Source organism: Corylus avellana, chromosome 10 (assembly GCF_965113065.1).
Source record: "Corylus avellana chromosome 10, dhCorAvel1.hap1.2, whole genome shotgun sequence".
NCBI lineage: Eukaryota > Viridiplantae > Streptophyta > Magnoliopsida > Fagales > Betulaceae > Corylus > Corylus avellana.
In genome coordinates, this window is record NC_142499.1 from 13,361,587 (window position 1) to 13,385,840 (window position 24,254).

General features: G+C 34.0%; 1 protein-coding gene and 1 pseudogene across 1 annotated transcript; both read left to right on the forward strand.

The window, feature by feature from the left end:
• The first annotated feature begins 11,253 nt into the window (after positions 1–11,253).
• Positions 11,254–18,549, forward strand: LOC132161712 (metallo-beta-lactamase family protein). Its single transcript, XM_059571888.2, has 11 exons — positions 11,254–11,526; positions 11,641–11,684; positions 12,152–12,232; positions 13,648–13,755; positions 15,168–15,259; positions 15,479–15,553; positions 15,641–15,710; positions 16,241–16,342; positions 17,359–17,467; positions 17,719–17,781; positions 18,077–18,549. Exons 1-11 carry the CDS (start codon positions 11,301–11,303, stop codon positions 18,166–18,168), a joined length of 1,062 nt encoding a protein of 353 aa, XP_059427871.2. The 5' UTR covers positions 11,254–11,300; the 3' UTR covers positions 18,169–18,549.
• A 1,468-nt stretch (positions 18,550–20,017) lies between these two features.
• On the forward strand, positions 20,018–23,469 carry LOC132162335 (uncharacterized; annotated as a pseudogene).
• Positions 23,470–24,254: the final 785 nt, after the last annotated feature.

Here is a 24,254-nt window from a genome sequence, read left to right on the forward strand (position 1 = left end):
TATGTCTTCTTTCCTTTCCCAGCTTGCTTCACATTAAGACCTCTATTTGTTGACCTGGAATTAATTCTCGCAGACGAATCTTGATTTTGCTTGCGTCCAACCCCCATTCTAGCATCTTCCCTTACAAATGGGTTCTTACCAAATACAAAATCACCCAGACCTCCTTGATTTGCGCCAAAGTCCCCGCTCCTTGATTTGCACCAATGTCCCCGCTGTTTCTATTTTGGGATTTAGGGTTCTTATTTGCCGATGGCACGTCGGCTACGCCTCTCATCGCCTCCGAAGCTCCGCCGCCCTTGATTTCACCACCTACTCGGGTTCCCCTCTCCCGCCGTGTATCCTTCACGTGTTTTTTCCCTCTCCGTGTAGGAGACTCTGCACGTAGCCACGGTCCATAGTCAGGCTTCTCTTGATGTCGTAGGCTACTTCTCCGGGTGCACCCGTAGTACCATGACAGATGATTCCACAGGTATAGCAAAACTTTGGTAGCCGTTCATATTGTAATGTAATCCAAAGGGATGTCCCTTTTACGTTGATTTTCTTGCCTCTTGGAAGAGGTTTTCTTAAGTCGAGAAGAATCTTAACTCATAGGAATTCACCCCAACCTATCCCATTTGCATCGGTATCGACGATCTCAACCACTCCAACAGTTTCACCAATCCTACATCCAATCGCTTTCCCCATGCATCCCAACGACAGATTTTTCATTCTCACCCAAAAAGCTGCCTTCTCAAACGTGTAACTGGAAGGAGAAGTAATACCATCAAAATCTTCAACAAGGAAAAGATTTCCTTCATAGACCCATAGTCTCCCATCCAGTACGCGTTCCTTATCTCACATGTCGGAAAACTCTATCAAGAACAAGTTTTCATCAAGAACCTTGAAAACCATTGTTCCGTAGAGTTTCCACAACCTTAGAAGCGTTGTCTTGATCGCCTCTTTACTGATCATTCAATCTGCTATCAGTTTCACCACAACACAGGATTTGCCATATGAAACCACTTCTTCAAATTCCCAAGCAGGTATCACGATCTCCACCTCTTCATCCTCTGTAAACGAAAAACTTGCAAATTGGTTTGACAGATCTTCCGCCATTCTTCAGAATAAACAAGATCCCACTACGCCTTTCACAGTCGTTAAAACGTTTGGAAAAACTTTTTCTTCTCCACTACATCAGGTTAAGGAGAAAACTTTATATAAGAATCCAATATAAAGAGAAAAACTTTCTAACAACCGAATAGACACCGTATCCAGAATTTCTAATTTCTCCCAAATGGTCTACCGGACAATAGAATGCACCACCTCAAAGGCTACCCATTCCATTGTCCCCATAGGGTTCTTCGAAATAGGAATTCTCGCCGGAGACAGTTGCCGGAGACGTTGGTTGTTGTAAGAATGATCGGATAAGATCGAAATTGTACCTAAATAATTAATCAAGAGAAATGCTACACATCGTTTTGATACTCATCTTTTAATTAAAAATTTGATACTCATAGCAGTTTTCTATAATAAATGTGATAAATGCTAAAATATTCATATTTTCAGCCTTCAACTTGCATGTTTTAATCCTTTGGTTTTGGTTAATTAGGTCATTTTAATTCCTTTTTGTGTTTTTCATACTTTTGTAGGCTTTTGGAAGAAAATGAGGTAAATTTAGATGATTTGGGCTCAAAAGAGAGAAGATGGAAAATTGGGAGCATTCTGACACTGTGATCGATCGCAGGGTACCTGCGATCGAGCGCAGTACCCAAAAAGACAAAGCACAATTCAGGCCAGGAGCGATCGATCGCAGACCTGCGATCAAGCGCACACGGGTTGTGATCGATCTCACCCGTGCGCAGGAGACATACCAAGTGGCAGCCAGATTGTCATTCTTTCCATATTAGGGTTTTTCAACTCCCAAATATAATAGGTTTTGAAAACCTACGAAATCCCTAGGTTTACTACTTTGTCAAGGACTTCTAAAGCCTATAAATAGACCCTTAAACCTTTAGAATAGATATACTTTATAAGGAGAAGAAGAGGAGCTCTTGAAGTTCAAGTCTCGGATTTATTCTTTTCTTTTCTTTTATTTATGAAGATGTTTAACATCAATTTTATGTGTAGCTAATTTAATTAGTAGGGCTAGATTGAAGCCCTAGTTATGTTTAGTTAATATTTCAATATCGGCGCCCTTGTGATGATCTTGTTATGCTATTTAACATGATTAATGCCTACTTACATGAATTCCTCATATGTGTGTGCCTGATCAACATATGCATGTAGTATGGACTAGTTAGTTAAATCAATTTGGATGGTCGAGTCCTGGGTTTAACATAAGTAACAAAAAAATCCACACCGCGGTTCTTGGGTTAATCAACATGAGGAGTCGGGAGTATATGCCATGCCTTAGGCCTCGTGTGTTTGTCGATTTCCATAGAACATATGCTTTCTTAAGAAATAACTTAGTATACACCATGCTAAATCCCTTAGAAAAGAAAAGAGTTAGAGTATATGCCATGCCTAACTCGTTGCTTAGGAAAATCTATAGCCTTAGGAGTATACGCCATGCACTTAGGTTGACAAACATTAGATATGCATAACATGATCAAAGCATTAGCATATTGCTATATTAGCTAAATATAATTAGTGGTGGATATCAAAGCCCTACCTTTTATTATCATCACTTAAACAATCAATCTTTGTTTTACTTCAGGAATTTATTTTTAAACATAAATTCAGTAATCTTCGTGGGAATGATCTTGTACTTGCACCATATACTACTATGTTGGCCTTGTACACTTGCAGGTTAAACGTACAATTATTTATCTATTAATTTAGGTAGATATTTTGCACATCAAAATGCACCATTTAAGTCGAACGTTCAAGAAACAACAAAAACATGGTAGTAGAATCAGCAGGTCTTAGACATATAGGGTCTAAGCATCAACTACATCATCAATCAGCCCATAAAAAATGTACGAAATAAGAATAGCATGCTCATCTTCTTTCATATGTTTGCTTCTTCTCTGGAATAAACTACATTACCAATTACCTATAGCCCTTAAAAATGTAAGAAGTAGAGACAGCACACTTATTTTTAGGGTTGAAAAGGCAAATGGTTATTAATTGCACTAAACTGCTAACTGTCTAAAAAATAAAAAATAAATAAAACGTTTTAACCACCTATGGAGGGGTGGTTAGCGGCCGCCTACCCATATATATTATATATTTTTATATATTAAAATAAATCTATAAAATTGATATATATTTTCAATATATCTATATTATATATTTTCATATATTTGTAGATCATATTGTAAATTGTTTGCATTAACAATGTTGGCGTTTAAATTGTGGTGATCACAAATATATAGCTTCAAAATCTGATGTTTATTTGCTCCTTAAAAAGCATTTGACCAGAATTCTAATGAATTTTGACCAATATAAGAATGAAAATTAGTTGAGTGTATTACATCTGGAATCATAGTATGCTAATATTTAGAATGGCAGGTTATAACCCAAGGAAAAAAAAAATCACTCAATAAATTGCATCTAAAAAGTCAAGAATTTCAAATTTTACAGTTTCAAACTATCAAATGAGTGAAAGAAAATACGATACTTTCAATTTGGCGGATAAATAATTCATTATCATTTATCTGTATACAAAATAAAGACTTAAAATTTACAAGATAGCTACCTATATATGAAAGATAAATAATACAAAGATAACACCAACTCTGATAACTAATCGAATAGTTATTGCTGGAGAGGGAGAGGAAACGGGAGGATAGAAAACGATGGTTTTTAGAGGAGAAAAAGGGTTCTGGTGGGAGAGAAAGAGAGGGAAACGAGAAAATTAAGAAAGTACGTACATTTATTTTTATTTTTTAAAGGAATTCAGAAAGTATATTGATCAATACACGGTTTCTTGCTGACGGTTAATTTAATTGAACGGTTTGGTACGTGGAATGACTATTCAATTAGAAAAATGAATTAGTGTGAAATGTTTGAGGTTTTGGAAAAAGGAATAGGATCGAAAGAGAGAATCAATTTTATGGTTCAAATTTTGTCTAAAGAATGTATATAGTGTCACATCATTTGAAAATTTTAAATAGCATGACAATATATTCACTTTCACGACTTCACCATATACGCTAGTAAATCTGTAAATTTGAACCATAAAATAAATTATCTCAATTTTACTTGATCCAGGTAGATTTAAAAAATTAAAAAAATAATAAATAAATAAATAAAACTTTGCCTAATGGAATGTTAATGTTCTTAAGGCCACAAGCCCCACCCTAAACCTACACTAAAAAAGATGTTAGAGTGCATTGACCAAATCTCAGACCATGGGCTTCACACTAAGTATATATATAATTATATATATATAGTAACAACACACTACCTTTTCTTTATTCTTTTTCGTTGGGCTAAGAATGTTTATTACAGCAACGTCCGCGGCCACTAGTAGGGCATGGTAAAAGTAACTAAGAATGCTTCTTTTTTTTTTTTTTTTTAATGGGAAAAAAATAGAAGGATTCAAGTCTTTTGGTGCCATCTCATATATTATTCTGCATTATATGTGAATAATCTGCTTATGAGTTGTTGATACTATCAAAGCATTGTTTATTTCATTTCAATTTATTCGCTACAACACTCTTTAGCCTTCATTTTCCTTTTCACTTTACTTAATTTATTATGTTTTTTTCATCAACTTGAAATCCATAAAATTCACTGGCTAAACGTACAATTGGAGGTAAACTTATTTCATTAGTAAGGGTGAAACTCCGATAGACTTTGGTGCTCAATTGGCTACCCAGCAACAACATTTAGTTGGAGTTACACATTCTGCAGGTAAAAGTTCACACAGATCGTGGCGGCAACTCTCACGGTCACATGGTCCATCAAAGCAAGTCTTCACAAACTTAATGGATTCTTGTCCTGATACGATTCCTGTTATTTAAGGACGAAAAAAAAAATGTAATTAAGGCAAATATAATGGTTTCATTATGGTGCTAACATAATTATATTATAACATTACACATTAAAGGAAACAACTACCGTCAAAACACAAAATAAATTACCTACGTTGTTGAATCAATTATTTATTGCTTCTAACATGATAAAAATTATAGAGCTCTTTAGCTAGCTCTCAAGTTCTCAACCCTACATTTTACCGTTAAAAAAAAACAAAATCCATTTTAAATCGAATAGATCAAGAGTACTAACAGTTCTATGTATGTATAGACCATGACCTTTACCTTAAAGATGAAGGTTCTAAAACTTATGTTGGACATAAAAAAATAATAATAATAATAATAAAATAAAATAAAAGATAACATTTTGTATGTAATAGGTTACAATATATGGTAAACTAAATACAAACTTTCTCACGATATAATTTAAAGATATTTAAGTTTAAACAGGTTAATTTTTTGTACCACCCTACACCTTAAAAAAGAATTCGCCAGTTTTCTAGATCAAAGTCTGAATGTCAAAACTATAATCATTCAACTATATTATTGAATGAATATTTTATTTTTTTTAGCACCAAATACAAATTAAACTAGAAAGAAACTTTATACACCAATATAAAAAATTTCAATTAAAAAAAAAAACCGAATGTTCAGAATTTGTTCTTTATTGAATAAACAAGAAGTCTTTTTGTGCACTAAACATCTATTAAAATATGTAGAAAATTTAATATTTCAATGTAGACATATTTAAGATAATGAAGAAGAAAGAAAATTTATACAAAGGAGAGTAAACAATACCCAAAGAAATAACTAGCAAAGTCACCAAAAGAAGAGAGAATGTCACGGAATATTTCATATTTAGATGAGAAAAGTACACAAAAACACTTCAATTTATCCTCAAAAGAAATGAAAAACACTCGATCAGAGACTTATTGCATATATATAGAAAAGAATAAGCGCAATATGTATTAACTCTTAAGCAAATATATATGGTAATATTATATTAAGGCAAAGATATCAGACAATGAAAGAGAATTTGAAATAAATTTAATTAAAAACTACAAATCAAGAAACGTTAAAAATAAGGAAACAAACAATAATTAAGTGACATGAGTTGGTGAGTATATCAATAAAAAGAAATTATAGGATATACAAAATCCATTTTGAACATGTAAAGGAGATGAATTCTTTTTTTCCCAGCATTTAATCCAATATTTAAAAATGACTTTAATAATGTTGATTCCCTTATTTAATGCTTTCGATTTTAATTGCTTAATTGCATATAATTGCATTTAATCCAATTATATTTATTTAAATTCTGGGCCTTTATCAAAGAATAAGAAATAATATTTATTAAAAAAATATTAATTGCTTAATTTGTTTTAGTGGTACTTGAGCTGGCCGGCCTTGAAGTAGACTAATTTAATTGAAACGAATTGGATAAATGATTTATTCAGTCCAAGTGGAATCTTGAAATCAATTAAATGGACTTGAGTTTCATCTTTCAATCTTTCATGGCTTCAACGTACAAATACAATAGCCCCATTTGCAGACATATATATATATATACCCAAACTTGATAGACTAAGTGCATGTATGAGAGAAGTTCAGGTGCAGACATATATATATATATATATATATATATACCCAAAATTGTTTTCTTTCTTTCAAAGCGCCAGTGTGCAGGTGACACCAAAGAAGAAAGTAGACCAGAGCCAAAGTAAAAACAAAAGAAACCAATATTTGTCTGAATGTTTTGCAGCATCATGTGAGGCCAGCTTCTGCACGCAGCTGCAATCAGGAGAGAAATATATATATATATATGGAATAATAAACAAATTAGAAGCACAAGGCACCAATCTTCTACGAAATAATAAACTCTTTCAATTAAAATTAAGAGATTTTAAAATTTAAAAAATCTTGTTAAATCGCATGTATTTCAAGAGTCCCTTTAAAATTTCTCCTTTTTCTTTTCATTTTAGCATTGGTTCTTTCCTTTAAAAACCGGTTCTGCTTCGTGATTGTCTATTTGTTTTGTTGCTTCTTCTCTTCTTGTTTGTTTTGATCCTTCAAAGGAGCAGCTGGCCAGCTTGGCCCTTTGTTTTCTACAAGATGTATGGTTTTTTCTTGCAAAACATTTGTCTTGTTTTTGTTGACCCTTGATTTGCTGTCCTTCTATATCTTCTTGAAGCTGCACTGATTTACTTCACCCCACAAGGATCAGGATTGATCTCTTCTTGTTTTGTTTTCTTGCAATTTAATTCTTTGGCTTTGCTTGCAGGTTCAGTTTGGTCCCACGTTGATTTCATTGCCTATCCAATTTGAACATCTACACACGTATCTCATTATTTTTACTTGCTAGTAATTTTACCGCCAATTCCTACCTAAGCTAATTTCTCGCAGTAATACATCATTTAAGCTCAAGTTCATTAACTGAACAATATTTTAAAATTAATTGTAAAATATTTTGTGAATTATGAATCAACAATTCATAATCTAGGTACTTAGTTACTTAATTATTGCATAAGTATGAATTTGTATACTTATGTAACATTATGTGACTATAATCTGTACTTGATTAAACTTATGATATATATATATATATATATATATATGTACTTAGTTACTTAATTATTGCATAAGTATGAATTTGTATACTTATGTAACATTATGTGACTATAATCTGTACTTGATTAAACTTATGATATATATATATATATATATATATATATATATATATATATATATATACGAGTCGAGTCTTATACAAGCTTGTTCATAAAAGTTGATCCAAGTTTATATTTATCATTTAATAATCGAGCTTAGATTCGTGTTTACGAATGGTTGATAATAGGTTAAAAGTGTGCATTTTTCTTATTAATATTAAGTATATATTATCATACCTTACTTTGTATCAATTCTTGTATTTTATATTTAATTGTTGAATATTGTTCAATTACTAATCTTGAGCTTAAATAATGTCTTAATGCAAGAAAGTATCATTTTGTACATGATAAATTGGTAAAAAAAAAATAAAAAAATAAAAAAAAAATAAAAAATAAAAAATAAAAAAGAAAAAGAGAATTGTTGAATGTAGCGAAGCAATAAACAAATTCCACGAAAAACAAAATTCAAAGATTTCATCCTTTCCGAAGAGACTCTGCAACAAAAGACTTTCTTTAAAGGACATAGATAGCTATAATTTAAATTCACAATCATATATAATCCAAGTAAAAACTTAAAGCATTATAGCATAGATAAACTTTCAAATGTCGAGGTCAGAGACTAGTCATCAAAATATGATACATATCACATTCTATTATTCTGAAACATAATTAAAGTCTACACTTAATAAGGTACATAATAAAAATGATTTCAATCATATCATGACGGGTGGGGCCATAAGGATCCCACATAAACTTGAGCCATGCACACGGGATTTAGGTGCTCAAAAATGATACGGATCAAATCCTTCACAATAATTGGATGCCTCTCGAGTTTCATCTTATGCTAAACTATCTATAGCAACACAGGTACACATATATGAGAAAAAAAATACAAGAGTAAGTTCGACGACTTAGTGAGTATAAATGCACATAACATACATGTCATTATATGATGAACTAAGTTTTTTATAAATCACATGCAATATTATGAAGTCACAATTTATCATTAAAGATAATACAATCCTTATCAAATCCCTAATTTTAAGATTATTTAAATATTTTATACCACAAATGCTGAACAAAAACAGGCCACTATGGGCAAAAAATGAAAGCTAATTACGGGCAGAAATTGGCCTATATTTTAAACAATATGACAAATGCCAAATAAATTGGGCAAATAAATGGCCAAAAATTGATATGGGTCAACAAATGACCAACAAAACCAAATAACAGGGCCAAAGAGTGAAAATATTGACAATTTTGCCTCTTTTCTTTTCTTTTTTTTTTTAAAAAAAAAAAGAAAAAAAATCTTTTCATCTTTCCTTTCTTTTCTTTTTCTTTCTCTTTTTTTGGGGGTTTAATACATCAAAATCTCCTTTGGAGTTTTGCCAACCATACAGTGTCGCAAAACATAAACATGAAGTGGTTCAACAAAATCCAATAAAAGTCAGGTTCTTTGAGAACCAGAAGTTGTCCAAGATTTTGTTGATTACACGCATCAAGGAAAAGGACAATAAATAGAAACAACTGAAATCCAAGATCCTTGACACAATTCAAGTGAACCAAGAACCTAAAATAAATTAAACAAAAAAAAAGAAAAAAAATGAACCAAGAACCTAAAGTTTTAAAAATAGGTAAATCCCAACAAAACCCAGGAAAATCCAAGGAACAAAGGCAGGATGCGAGAAGCAGTGCATAAAGGCCCATACCCATTTATTCCAACTTTTAATGCTGTGAAGCAAAGGCTGTCTAGTTTAAGCTTTAAGCTTGGCCCCACGGGTAGGGGCCAAATTTTTTCCACTATTAATGGGTAGGAGAAAGGGGTAGGGGCCGCAGAATTTTATGGGCTGGGCAACAGCCTCAATTCATATAGTTTAGGGAACTTTCATAAGATTGGGAGGGGGGATGAAGGGTTTAGGGAAAAAAAAAGTCTCTTTTGCCACAAATGGGCCACCATATTTGCTTCTCTCCTACTATGTTGCACATGACGTCACCATAGAAAAAAGTACTAATATGCTTCTGCCACTGAAGATAGGTGGCGGAGAGTGACCTCTCTCTCTCTCTCAAAACAAAATGAAGCATAAATATTCGCCCATTTGATTATTTCCCACGTACGCTCTTCCCTTTTCTGTGTTTTTTTCTTTTCTTCTTCCTCATGTCCTTCCCCTTTCTCTTCACACGCACGCATGGCTGGGAGTGAGAGATTGAGAGAGAAAGAGACGCAGAGTGAGAGGGAGAGAGATGCACATGTCTATCCAAAATAGACATGTGCCGACGCGTGGTGCGCCTTAGGCAGCATGTGTGGCGTCCCTCAACCCTTCTACACTGCCGCTGACCTTTTTTGTCGTGGGAAGTACTAGGGAGTCAAACAAATGAACTTAGAAAAATTTTCAAAATGACGTGGCAAACCATGAGTGACAGACAAGAGAGGGAGAGAATTGCATTATTTTTAATTTAAAAACTCTTGCCACACCAATTTGAAAATTTTTCTAGTTTCATTTATTTAGCTCCCTAGAACTTCTCTTTTGGCGTTCCCCAATTGACTACCTGCGTCGGTGCATGTCTCTCATGCGCCACCACGAGCTCTTCCATGCCTCTGCTTCCACCTCTGCTTCTGGTGTTACTATTTTATGAATTTAGATTTTTTTTCCCTACCTTTTGTCATGTATTTCCATTATGTTTTGTTGCGTAGCTTTCTGTTTAACCCGAACTTGTTGGGCTTCAGACTCTGTATCTATGTAAAATATCTTTTTTTTCGCGTGTTGGGTCTCTTTCCAGTTGATTGAGGTGTTAGTGGTCTGTCTAGATTGAGTTTTTCAAATAACTTGAATCAGTTGGCCCTCAGACTTTGTGTATGCGAAGGAAACCCTTTTTCCACTATTTGTTTCCTGATAAATCTTCACAGTTTCTTTGAAAACTTGTTAAGATTTAAGTTTTTATGAGTTTTATTTACCCTGGAGCGTCTAGGCTTTAATTGGCTACATTCGCTAGTGCTTTTCATTTTTTTGCTCTCCTACAATTTCACTAAAGTGCTAGGGGTCTGTCTAGACTGAATTTTTCAGATTAGCTTGTATTTATTTCTCTATTATAATCTCTTTTGATTGAATGGATGTTGTTACAAAAAATTAATAATAATAATAATAATAAACTTCGAATCGTCTATCAAATTCCCATACCTATTCCATGATTAATGGACATATAATCTTGAGAGCATCACTTTCCAAAATGACATTGCAAAGGCCAGCTCTCTACCTAAAATCACCACCTTCCATGCTGCATAAGCCTTCGTCACAACTGGATCAATGATAAATTTCCTAGAAGAACACATTGTTGTTAGAACCTTTCTCTCATGGTCTTGAACAATAATGCCCACGCCCATCGGTTTTCTTAACTATTCAAGAGCTACATCCCAATTAATTTTGAAAACACCACAGGGTCAGGAAGGAGCCGCACATCGTATCACATTACAATACACTTCTCTAAACTTTTTTCTAAAATTTACTTTCTAAATCATGTGTCACAATACCATGACAATGTAACACATTTTTGAGCAAATTTTGAATGGGGGAGTAATTTAATAAATAACTCCCCTATTTTATATATATATATATATTAGATTAAAAGAGTCATCGTTGCGTGAATAATTCCGAAGTTGGACTGCCGGAATAGGGAAATGGCCATGGTCGTGAGGAGCATGGCTGTGCATCCTTATCCTTCCTCTTCGAAGAAATCATTATCATCACCGAGAACTCGCAAGACGTTCAACTTGTACAGAAATTCAACGGCGTGTAGAATTCCTGTTATAAAATCCATTCAAAGCCCACAAGCACAAGCCCAGGGATCCACTTTTTCGCGAAAACAGAGACGGCCTCAGAACGTTGACGGCGAGTTCTTTGTTGGTAATTAATCAAACAATGCTTTGTTTTTACATGTATATTAACATCATAGCGTTATAAACTGATTATAATCTGATATGTAAACAATTCGAGTTTTCCCTTTGATTTGTTTTGCAGACCACACTTGCATAGACTGTGATACTTGTCGATGGATGGCTCCAGTAATCATCGAAACTTCCATTTGTTTATTTTGGTTATATAGAACTAGTTGGATTCAAGGTCATAGTCATAACAGTTTTGATATTGTTTTAGTTTGTAATCACTGTAGTCAATTCAAAACTTTTTTTGATGTAAAATTCTCATTTTGATTGATTGAGTTCACTTAAAATGGCCATTTGTTAGCCAGTGGCTGAAGATGATGGGAAGAATTGAATATTTTGAATTATCAACTGACATGAAGCATTGGATTTATTGGCTCTCCCGATTGGCTATCCTTTTTCCTATATGAAACTGTCAGAATCTTTGTGGCGTGAATATCTGCCGCACTTCCTTTTTATCATCCAGAAAATTCTGTAGTAATCATTTTTTGTTTTGGCCTCTTCATAATGGAGTTTCTTTGTTAATAACGTTTATGATAATTCTGGAATAATGCACTTGATAATGATCATGAATTTCTTGATCTTCACAGCAAACCTTCACACGAGTTGATGAACTCTCAGCAGTTTTCAAACAGCCAACTTGTGAAGAGGGACGGCTAAAAGCTCTACAGGTGCTTCTTGCTATCGGTTTATGTTTCCCATTGCCCTCATTTTTTCCCCTTAGCAGATTTTTCTTTTTTTTCTTTTTTTTTTTTTTTTTTCATACATACACTTCTTATTATTATGTTATTCTGTTAAAATCCCTTTCTACATGGATAGGGGTGTACAATTGTCCGTATTTTTCTAGTTTTTCTAAATTTTTTTAGACTTTTGTTCGTTTTCTCCCGATTAGGGGGGTCTTTCTTGTATACTTGTGTACTCTAGGGCTGCCCCCATCTGCCTTTTTAATGAGATTGAATTACTTATCAAATAAAAGGAAGAAAGAGCTACTAAATTAAGTAAAAATTACTAAAACAGAATAGAGAAGGATTCTGAAACATAAAATATGATTCATGGACCTCTGGTATAGCCATTCTAGCAAATATAGACACTACCAGATTACCCCTACTTTTAGTAAAACTAAATTAAAACTGAACCAGAAGCAACCCAGCCAAGAGAAACAAATAAGACTGGATTCAACTCAGACTAGCTAAGCAAGGTCTCAAGAGAGCTCTCCATTCATCCAAAACATCCCAAATTAAGACTTGAGCATTAGAACCAGCTTTTCCTTGCCTCTTACAAGTCGTCAAGGGGGGCTGCCAGTGATCTTCCCTATCACCATATGACTGTCTTCCCTTTTATCTTCTAAAAATAGGGAGAGATTAAGCTTTAAATTCCTACAAAGAAATTATGATTCATTACTATGCAGCTGTTTTGAATGACTCTCACGTATGATCAATTATTTTAGAATGAAAAGGGGAGCGGGGTTGTTAAATGACACTTTTTTCCTCATAAACTACTATACATGTGTCACTTGCCCCTGAAAATTTAACTCAGTGCAACTCAGACCTTATTTTGAATTTTTGTCGTCAATTTGTCCTCTGTCCAAATCAACCGTTAAGTTGGACTGAAAAATATGTAAAATAACTAAATTGCCTATTTATGTGAAAAATGGAGTCATAAACATTAAAAAAAAATATCAATCCCATTCTCAAATCCCCTAATATTTATTTTCAACATAATAGATAAAACAAATTTGTGCCTAAACAATTATACAATGAACATGCTTGTCAAAGGCAATTTAGTTATTTCACAAACTTTTCTATCCAACTTAACAACTGATTTGCACGGAAGAAGAAAACTAACACTGAACCTTCAAAGTAAGGTCCGTGTTGCACTGAGTTAAAATTTATAGAGGTAAATGATATAAGGGTTGGGGGAGTGTCATTTACCAAAAGAAAAGAAAAAAAAAAATGCAAACTTGGTTTTATAGAATTCTCTCCCTGATTTTTTTTTTTTTTTTTTTCCTTATGGTTTTAGAATTTGGTTTATTCCATATAGCAGCACCAAAACTAACAGTTCATCTTAAATCCTTGGTGTATCTTAGGCCTTGCTTTCATGTCCAACAAACTCAATTCATACAGAGAAACCTGCTTCTGATATTCGACAAGTGCAGAAGACATTCCCATGTCCAATAGATGAGCAAAGAATTCCAGTAAGTCTTTTTTTTTTTTTTTTTGCTTGTTCTTGCCAGTTCATTATTTTACATTATTAGTTGGCAGGCATTTGTGTTATTTACATAGTAAATAGTAAGCATTCTTGGAAGTATCATGTCTTTCCATTTTTGGTTTCTTAGTAGACATATAAAAAATGTATGTGAATATTTAGAAAGAAATATTTTTCTAGCCCATAGGTCTTGTCTCAGTGGTAAATGCTGGGGTGGGTTTGGGATAGGTCCTAGATTCGATTTCTAATAGTTGAACCATGAACAATCATGCTAGCATGAGATAAACCTCAAAAGCGCCAAAATAGAAAAAGACCTACTGATAAAACAAATTTGGTTTCAATTTTGCATGAAGATGTGGAAAGTAGTAAATTATACAATTTGAAAAAAAATTCAATTGTAGACTGCAAAATTAAAAATCTATTGGCTGCTGAGATTCCCATCTTTGATGGATACGGCTCATAGCATAAATAGTGATTGCCCTTGCAAATCCTATTCTGCATATGGATTAAAGGGAAAATGGTTGTTCAGTACCAGCTAGTAAGAGAGGGTAGTTATTTATTGTATATTCCCTTTCTAGTTAGGTGATCCTATTGTATACTCTTGGTGTACTTTGGGGCCCCTTACGCTTTTAATAAGACTGGTTATTACTTATCAAAAAAAAAAAAAAAAATTTATTGTATATGTTGTTTTGAATTCAGTAATCTAAAGTTATGACTTTTGTTCTTCTTTTCTCCCTAATAGGGGCTTCTCTTGTATGCTTTTTATGTACTAGGGTTGCGCCCCTCTGCACTTTTCTAATGAGATTGAATTACTTATAAAAGAAAATAAAAAAAATCTGTAATCTAAGGGTGCTCTTAGAAACAAATTGTGAGAAAGATTGTTTCTAACTGCTACCAAAAGGATTTCTGCGTACCTATTGTGTATGCTCAGCAAAATCCTTTGCTTGTGATCTTTGAGTTATCAGTTATCATCTGGCTGTTTAGCCTTTTGAATAGAATACAAGTCTACAAGGGTAATTTTTGGTTAAAAGACTTGGTGTTTATTACTAAAATTGAGTAGTAGAACAAACATTTTACAGTAATTCTCTGAGGAAAGCAGTCTAGGTAAAGTAGAGGTTTTTGGAGTGTTCAAGTGCGTTTCTTGCAACCTTAAAGATGCAGAAGGGAGTTACTTTCTCCCGGATCAACTTACAAGCAACACCAAGCCAATTTCTTAGTACATTAGGTTAAGACGCAAACCATCATTTCCTTGATAAATGATATTTCTCTTCTTCTCTTTATATTTTTTCTTTGCGTTTTTTCTCCAATTGCAATTTTTTTTTTTTTTTTTTTTTTAAAGTATTTCTCCAATTTCAAATTTGTATTCCTTTGTGAATCTTCAGAGTTGCATAATGGTTTCAGGGTGTTTATCACTGTGGTTATCATTCTGAGAAATCATACGGGGCAACTTCTTATTTGATTGTTCATCCTGAAGGAAATATACTTGTAGACAGGTATTTTTTTTAAAAAATTTTAAATTTTAAATTTTGCAGATAAATGAGATACTTTAACAGTAAAAACACATCAGAAGTTTTGGAAATATGGGCAAGAATGACGAATACAAGATCTTTTTTTTTTTTTTTAAAAAAAAAAAAAAAAAAAAAAAAGTGTATATTAGTCATGTTAGGTGGAAAATTTTTTGTGAATAAGTTCTCTATTTTGTTGTTCTGCAGCCCGAGATTCACAGAGAAGCTTGCACATAATATTGAGATGTTCGGTGGGGCACGTTACATGTTTCTAACCCACAAGTATGATGACATGACCTAAATGTAAACCTAGATGTAAGATTATCTAAAGTGTTTCCAGATGATATTGACATATGTTATGATGGTCAGGGATGACATAGCAGATCACGAGAGGTGGTCGAAGCGGCTAAGTTGTGATAGAATTCTGCACTCACTGGAGGTACCTTTCACTTTCTTACCCTTTAATATTTCCTTATATTTTTTATATATTTACATTTGTTCCTCTCTCGTGAAGTTGTAGCGAATCCTTCACAGGGATGTGCAATTTTTGGGTTATTCATTAGGAATGTTGATGGAGATCTTCTCCAATAATGAGAACTATGGGGCAAAATACTTGTACTATCTTTGGGGCACTTTGTCTCCTTGCACCACCAATGTTATGCTTTTTCCTTTTTTTCGTACTTGAGGAATGACTTGAATCTAGGACTTTCCCCCCTTGCACTAAGAGCAATAGGAGTTTTCAATAAACACTAGTGTAAACATTTCAAAAAAAGAAGGGAAAAAGAAGGGTGGAAAATTGAATCTTTAAAGCAGGCATAGGCTGTTTCCTGTCTATTGATTTAAGTAGTTGAAAGCGGGGACAGAAACATGTCATATGTTGGACAAGTTGAGGAAAGTTTGCATCTGATTGATTTTCTTCATAAATATCAATTTCAAACTAACATATCATTTGTGTCCTGGTCTTGCCAGGTTGAAGATTCTACTGTAAACGTGGAGATAAAGCTAGAGGGGAGTGGTCCGTGGAGCTTTGGCCAGGACATCCAACTTATATACACTCCAGGCCACACTGAAGTAAGTTTATGGATCTGTTGTTTATTTTTTTTTTGTAAGTAAATTATATGCATAAAAAAGGGGCACAACCCTAGTACATAGGAGGTTAAAAAAAAAAAAAAAAAAATTGTAGCATCTAAAATTTAAGAGATCAACACATATCAATAAACTCCAAAAAAATTGAAAATGAGAAACAACTACTGGAAGCTATCCAATCATGTAGAGAACGTGAAAACAGAAGCTTCAATTCCAACACCCAGCCCTCACCCTTCAAAGCTTCTCTCCCTCCAAATACACTACATAAGGCACAAGGGAATTGTGTTCCAAATATTGCCTACCATGATGCCTCCAAAAGTGTCCTTCGAATTTGCCAAACAAATTGACCGCAGTTTTGGGAACAATCCACAAAATCTCAAACGAACAGAATACCATTATCCAAATTCTTGAGGAAAATCACAATGAAGAAGTAAATGATTTGTTTCCCCTTTCTTTTTATTTGCACATGCAACATATATCCACTACAGTTATGTTGCACTTCCGAAAACCGCAAATTATCTGTAGTTAGAATCTTCTTTAATGGTGATGTCTAAGTAAAGAAAGCCACTCTTGCCAGGGATTTAACCTTCTACATATGCCTCCAAGCATGGACAGACAGACAGATCCCACTGGAGGGCAAGGGTGCTCTGCCACACCAACCCCCCCCCCCCCCCCCCCCCCCCCCAAAAAAAAAAAAAAAAGATTTTGAGAATTTGATGGCACACTTGTAGATATTTTCCATGGATATGGCTTCACCTTTTCTTGTAAAACTTTGTATCCTAACTTCCTATTTGTCAATTGATATTGCCTCAAATCATATTCGTCTGATTTGTCTTACACACTTTGACATGTTCAGCAATGGATATCCTGGAGAAATTGGCCTCTTCATCATATTGCCTTTGGATATACTATTAATTACACAACCTTAACTTCTAAAAGTTGAGATGCATTAACAAACAATAAACTGGGCTCATTATTTTATTTCCCATGTGATGGCACAGGGATCAGTCTGCTTATTTTATAAGTCACTCAAGATTTTGTTCACGGGAGACCATCTGGCCATGGCAGAATCTGGGCTGAGCATTTTTGAGCGGTACAATTACTGTTCAGGTATGAACGGTAGATAATTTCACAAGAATTTATAGTAGATTTTTGGTGGATAAAGCCAATATGGTGTAACAATCTTTGGAGAAAATCAATGATCTTGATATAATAAATGATAAATCCATTGAGGAGGTCCATGTCTTGGCCTAGAAGACGAACATCTTCTTAGCTGAATCTCTCTTTTCCTAATCATCTACTGAAATTGTTTTTCAATGATGATTAATTATCAGTTTTCGTTTTAATTGTTTCTTTTGCAGTTCCCCTGCAACTGAAGAGCATTCGCGCTCTGTTAGACTTGGACTTCAAGTGGGTACTACCTGGTTAGTAGTTCTTGTCATTTACATGAAACCAATTGAAAAAACATTCGTTTCTTAGTTTTGTTTGTTTGTTTCTTTATTTTTATTTTTATTATTATTATTATTACTTTCTATGCATCCTACTACTAATCACTCCATTTCACATCTGCAATAACAAGAAAATGCATTTCTTTTATGTAATCCTTGTCGTTTATTTCTAATTTTGGAACTGGTTTGTCTGTCTTCATGTTCTTATATTCACATTTATCACATCAATGCCACTTATGATGGCAATCTAAGAGGTTAAATCCAATTGCAGGTCATGGAAGGAGAGTTGAATTTAAAGATTACCAGGAGAAAAATTCAACTCTGGAGGCCTTTGTGCAGAACAAGTCCACTCAATTACCATAAACAGAATACTTCTGTTCCATTACAGTGTATAGGCACACAAAACAGACTATAAGTTCCCAACCCCGTGGGGTTGTGTGTTTATTGTAAAACTATTGTGTATCAAAAAGAAAGAAAAAAAAAATCCCACAAATCTACTAGCTCAAAACATCACCATCTCCAAAATCTTTGAAAAAGTTGGAGAGAATCTTTCATTTGAGCTTTTTTTCTTTCCTTTTCTCCCACCCCATTTTTTGTTAAACGCTCAATCAACGCAATGGTTTGTTCCTTTATGTCCTGGATTTTTCTGTCGTGGTTTGGGAAATGTCCTGATATCTTTCGCCAAACCATGGGTCTGGCTCAATTGACAACTGACTATACTTATATTATTGCTCAATGTTCGGATTTTCAGGCTTAAATCATGATTATTGTTGTATAATTATGATCTATATTAGATTTTACAGGTCTAATGGTGTATATGTTGTCATCTCATTAAAAAATTTAAATGATATGACACTATATACATCATTAAATGCAACAAAACATTTATTTATTAATTTGCATGGACTGGTAAACATAACATTCTGTGTTGTCGAAGACCTCTGCTGTGTCACTGTGCGTGTATGTCTCTTCCCTTGTACCGTGAAAAAGGTTGTGGGGTCTACCTACATCATAACAAACTTGCATATTTACATGGAGTGAGGTAAAAACTGCATAGATCAAAAGATGAGAGCATCCTCTTACATGTATGACAGAATCTACGGAGGCTTCATATGCCACCAACCATAGTGTATATATGGAATAATAAACAAATTGGAAGCACAAGGCACCAATCTTCCTTGTGCCCTGCCGTTGTCAGAAACATTTTGCCTCCAAACACATGAAATATAAGTTGTTTACCAGAGAAGAGAAAAAGAAAACAGAGGAAAAAGAAAGAAGGGGACTTAAGGTAAATTATATCCTCGTTTCATATCCAAAACGCTGGTGGCCATAAGAAATTAAGAATCCTGCAAAGCTTCTTAATTTCTCTTTCCTTACTCGTGATGGGCTTGTGGGAAAATATGAGTTGGTGCGTGTTTTATTTCTCTTTTCTTACACGTGATTGAGTTTTTCAAAAGTTAAATTTATCTAATTTTTAATCATGTTGTAAAACTTTTTTCTATAAAATTTGTTTGTAAGCCTAGCTAGCTACCAATATTCCTCTTTTGTTTATAGAAGTGAGTAACACCCCATGGTAGCTTAACGTAACTATACCTAGTTAATCAAGATTTTATGAAAATATAACACCCAATTGCAAATATTTTTAAAATAAAATATAGATTTTTAAACCAAATGTATTTTGGTGTATAGACAAGGGGTATATGCCTTATTATTATTATTATTATTATTATTTTATCAATTATTTAGTTTTTCCTGGTTTTTTAATCTCTTCCTATTTTTATTTTTATTTTTTTAATAAATTCTGTATAATATAATTTTGGCGTCATATATATATATATATAATGTTACCGTACGTCCTAGGAGGCTTAGGATTAAAAATTCATCTTAATTTCTATCTACCTCTTAAGTAGTTTGGAGACCTTCAATTGTAATAGAAGTAGTGTGTGAATTGTCGTAAGAGTCCTTTTAATTCAATTGTGGTTAGGAGTCTTGAGTTTGTTTTGCATTAGGATTAGTATATCTGGTTGCAAGTCTATTTAAATCACGTCCTTCAATCAAATTTGGAGAAAGAATTTTTTTTTTTTTTTTTTTTCTTTGAGTTTGGATATCTTGTTAAATCTTTTACTAATGGTGAATGTTCAAGATTGATTTTTATATATTACAATTGATTTCCCTAACCGTACGTTTTCTATATTTTGTGCGTAGAGCAAAAATGGGGCAAATTTTTGGCTGTGTTAAAGTGGACCAATCAACTTCGGCTATCAAAGAAAGTTTTGAAAAGTTTGATGATGTGCTTGAGCCTGGTTGTCACTGTATGCCTTGGATTTGTGGCAAGAAGATAGCTGGCCACCTCACTTTGCGTGTGCAACAACTTGATGTTCGATGTGAAACGATGACAAAGGTCTATTGCGTATACTATTTTTTTTTTTTTTTTTCAATTTTAAACAATATATATATATATATATATATATATATATATATATATATATATATGATTGAAATTGTGATTAATATGTGAGTTGCGATCTATGCTATCTTGTTAGGATAATGTCTTTGTTACTGTTGTTGCATCTATTCAATACCGTGTTAAGCAAAAAAGGCTACAAATGCTTTCTACTAACTCAGTGACACCGAAAGACTAATCGAATCTTATGTTTTTGATGGTATGTCTCTTATTTTTTTTCTCTTGTACGTGTCCCTCCAAAAAGGATCTCTATGATACTTTGAAACAACTCATACATATTCATCAAGATCATAATTTACGCGGGAGATAGTTCATGTCACACTTAGAAGATACTAACATGCTTGCTTATATCTATGTATGTTTAGTTATTAGGGCATTTGTTCCAATGATGGAGCTGCATTCTCTTTTTGAACAAAAGTATGAAATAGCGGAAGCTGTGGTAGTGGGACTAGACAAGGTATTTCTCAATTTGCTAAATTGGCTTGGAGCTAGAAAGTTATTTGGACGTACTAAATCTTTTTTTTTTTTTAATTTTATATGCACAGGCTATGTTAGCATATGGGTTTGAGATAGTTCAGACTCTTATTATGGATATTGAAGCAGATACACAAATGGGAGCCAAAGCAGAAAACAAATTGGAGATCATGCGTGCTAAGAAAGATGCAAATGAGAAAGCCCAAACACAAAAGAAATTGGAAATTATGTCTGCCGAGGGAGATGAAAATAAGAAAGCCCAAGCACATAAGAAAGTGGAGATGCGAGGTGAGGATGATGAGTCGAAATATTTGGTTGAGGTTGACAAAACTCAAAACCGTCAGATTGTCAGGGTTATTACGACTAAGAAAAATTAGAAATTATGTTAGATTAGAATTTATCTTAAAGAAAAGAATTATTTTATTTAATATAGACTAATAGTTATCAATTAGGGTTAAATTTTTTTATTTTTTATTTTATTTATTTATTTATGAAAATCAATCTGATTTCATTAGTAGTGGTCAAGAGCATAAAGCTCTTACAATCACAAAACATACAGTTCTGCAAGATCATAGCCGAAGCTAAAAGATTACACGTCAAAAAATTGAAAACATAACAGATCTTACAATGAAAAACCAATCTATGCTGTCAAACATCCGCTATCCCAGCCTCATCTTCAGATTATAGAACAGATCTGCTAACGAAAACTCATTCCAAGAGCACAGGAAGCTATTTCTCAGGTATGAGCAAATTACTCACACCCAAACCATTCCCCTCTCGACCCGAAAGCCAAAAGTATTATTCACATCCTCAGCCCAACGGCTAGGATCATAAAAGAAAAACAACAAACAATAACAACAACAAAAAACAAAAACAAAAACCCCCCACAAGCAGCAGTGGAGAAGCACGACATCGTAGACATCCGTTCGGAAAACACTCATTGGCTGAAGAAAATGATCAGATCTAAGGTTGAAGAGACTAAATCTGGATCTACAAATTAGATCTAAAGCAACCCACTAGAAATGGAGACTAGTGGAACCTACAGAGAAGACGCCGAGCACTACTATCATGAAAGGGGAGGAGGGAAGAGATCTTCCCTCATCTTGAAGTTCTTCTTAGTGTTGTTTAGATGAAAAGAGAGAGAATTAGGGTTAAAATTACTATTAGGTTTACTACGATTAATAGAAATTAGAAATTATGTTAGATTAAAATTTGTGTTAAAGAACGATTTTATTTAATAAAGATTAATAGTTATCAATTAGTTTTATTCTTATGTTTATCTTTTGTTGGATATTATTTATCTTATCTTATTGTAAGTGTTTATTTAAAAATAGCAGCAAATTAATGAAATAATATGAGAAATTTATTTTAAAATGCCCAAAATTCCTCCAAGTATCTTGCCTAAAATTTCTCAAATCTTGCATTACCTGCAATTAATACTCAAGGACCTTGAAGCAAAGCTTAATATAGCGAGAATAACTTGTATAAAGTTCTTGGTACAAATTAAACCTTTGTGCCTTCTAATAAGGGCTCGACAAATTAGCGTTGAACACCCTTAAAAAAAAAAACCAAAGTACAAACACTTTACTTTTATTCATTGTGGTTTTGAGGGTGGCAGCAATAACTGCAAAATTTGGGCTAATGGCTACATCAAAATTTACTTTAAAAGTACCCATGGAGGAGGGCCCCACTCAGCTATCTCAGGCTAGAATTATATTTTGGTATTTTTAACTTGATTAATACCTGTTATCTTGTATTTCTCATATGTGTCTGTTTGGCCAACATATGCATGTGGTATAGACTAGTTAATTAAATCAATTTGGATGATCGAGTCTTGGGTTTAATAAGAGTAACAAAAGATATCCACACTGGATTCTTGGGTTAATCAACATGGGGAACCGGGAGTAGACACCCATGCCCTAGGCCTCGTGTATTTGTCGATTTCCTCAGATTTATGCTTTCTTAAAGAACAACTTAGTAGACACCCATGCTAAATCCTTTAAGAAAGAAAAGAATTAGAGTAGACACCCATGCCTAATTTGTTGCTTAGGGAAATCAATAGCTTAAGGAGTAGACACCCATGCCCTTAGGTTGGCAAACATTAATTATACCGATATAATTGGCGCATTGGCATATTGTTATCTTAATTAGTCTGATTAGTGGTGGATATCAAAACCCTAATCCTTTTTAGTTTTGTTTATCTTTTATTTTATTTCTTTATTTTAACTCTATCGTGACAATTGAGTTTATCTCTTAATTAAATAGGAAATTACTTCTAAACATAATTTACCAATCCTTGTGGGAATTATCTCGTATTTGCCTACTATACTATTGTTTTGATCTTATGCACTTGTGAGTTAAAATGTACTAAATATTATCTATTAATTTAGGTAGTATTTGGAACAACAAAGATCAATGCAGTATCTGATGCTCCCTTCATGGTTTCGGTAAGTATCCCTGATCCCATATCTCCTTCATTGTCTCTTAATTCTACACCACCCACTGCCACAGCCTCTTCTTCTCTCCCATCTATTGTTTCTTCCCTGGATGCTTCTCTTGATCATCCTTCTTCTTCACCTAGTCTTTCCCTTGAGTCACCATGTACTATTCTTGACCAACTCCCCATTACATCCCCTGCCCTTGCCCCATCTGAGAGTGCCCATCTTCCCAATGTACCTCCTGCACTTGCCCATCTGAGAGCCTTGCACCCCATGTGCATCCTATGACCACACGCTCTAGGACTGGCTCCCTTAAGCCTAAATCATTTGATGATTTCCATCTCTACTATACTACAAAGCACTCTCCTCTCAAAGCCTTTCCTTCCATCCTTACCGAAACTGAACCATCTTGCTTCACCAAAGCTGCCGCTGATTCTCGATGGAGGGCTGCTATGACTGCTGAGTTTGAGGCCTTGATCTCTAATGGGACATGGACATTGTGTCCTCGTCCACTTCACCAACGTGTTATAAGGAATTGGTGGGTCTACAAAATTAAGCAAAGGGCTGACGGTTCTATTGATAGGTTCAAAGCTCGTTTGGTTGCCAAAAGTTTTGAACAAGAAAGTGGTGTGGATTACAGTGAAACATTTAGTCCCTTATTAAGCCTTCCACTATTCGAATTATTTTGGCCTTGGCTATGCACTTTGATTGGCCAATTAAGCAGTTGGATGTGTCCAATGCCTTTTTGCATGGTACCTTGTTGGAGGAGGTCTACATGGAGCAACCTCAAGGTTTTGTTGATGGTGACAAACCAAATTTTGTATGTAAACTCCATAAGTCCATCTATGGACTCAAGCAGGCTCCAAGAGCCTGGTTTACATGTTTTATCTACTGCATTATTGGAGCTGGGGTTCACGGCTTCACTGGTTGATTCCTCCTTATTTCTTTTCTTTCATGGGGACATTACTATTTTTATGTTAGTTTACGTTGATGACATAATTGTCACAGGAAATCAGCCCCCTGTTATTCAATCTCTTATTCTTAAGCTCCAGGAGAGGTTCCCTTTAAAAGAC

Excerpts from the sequence above, each read along its gene's own strand:
- LOC132161712 (XM_059571888.2), top strand. The coding sequence starts at position 11,301 with ATGGCCATGGTCGTGAGGAGCATGGCTGTGCATCCTTATCCTTCCTCT. Across the intron at positions 11,527-11,640 it reads TGACGGCGAGTTCTTTGTTG|ACCACACTTGCATAGACTGT; the intron begins GTAATTAATCAA and ends TTTGTTTTGCAG. Across the intron at positions 15,711-16,240 it reads GAATTCTGCACTCACTGGAG|GTTGAAGATTCTACTGTAAA; the intron begins GTACCTTTCACT and ends TGGTCTTGCCAG.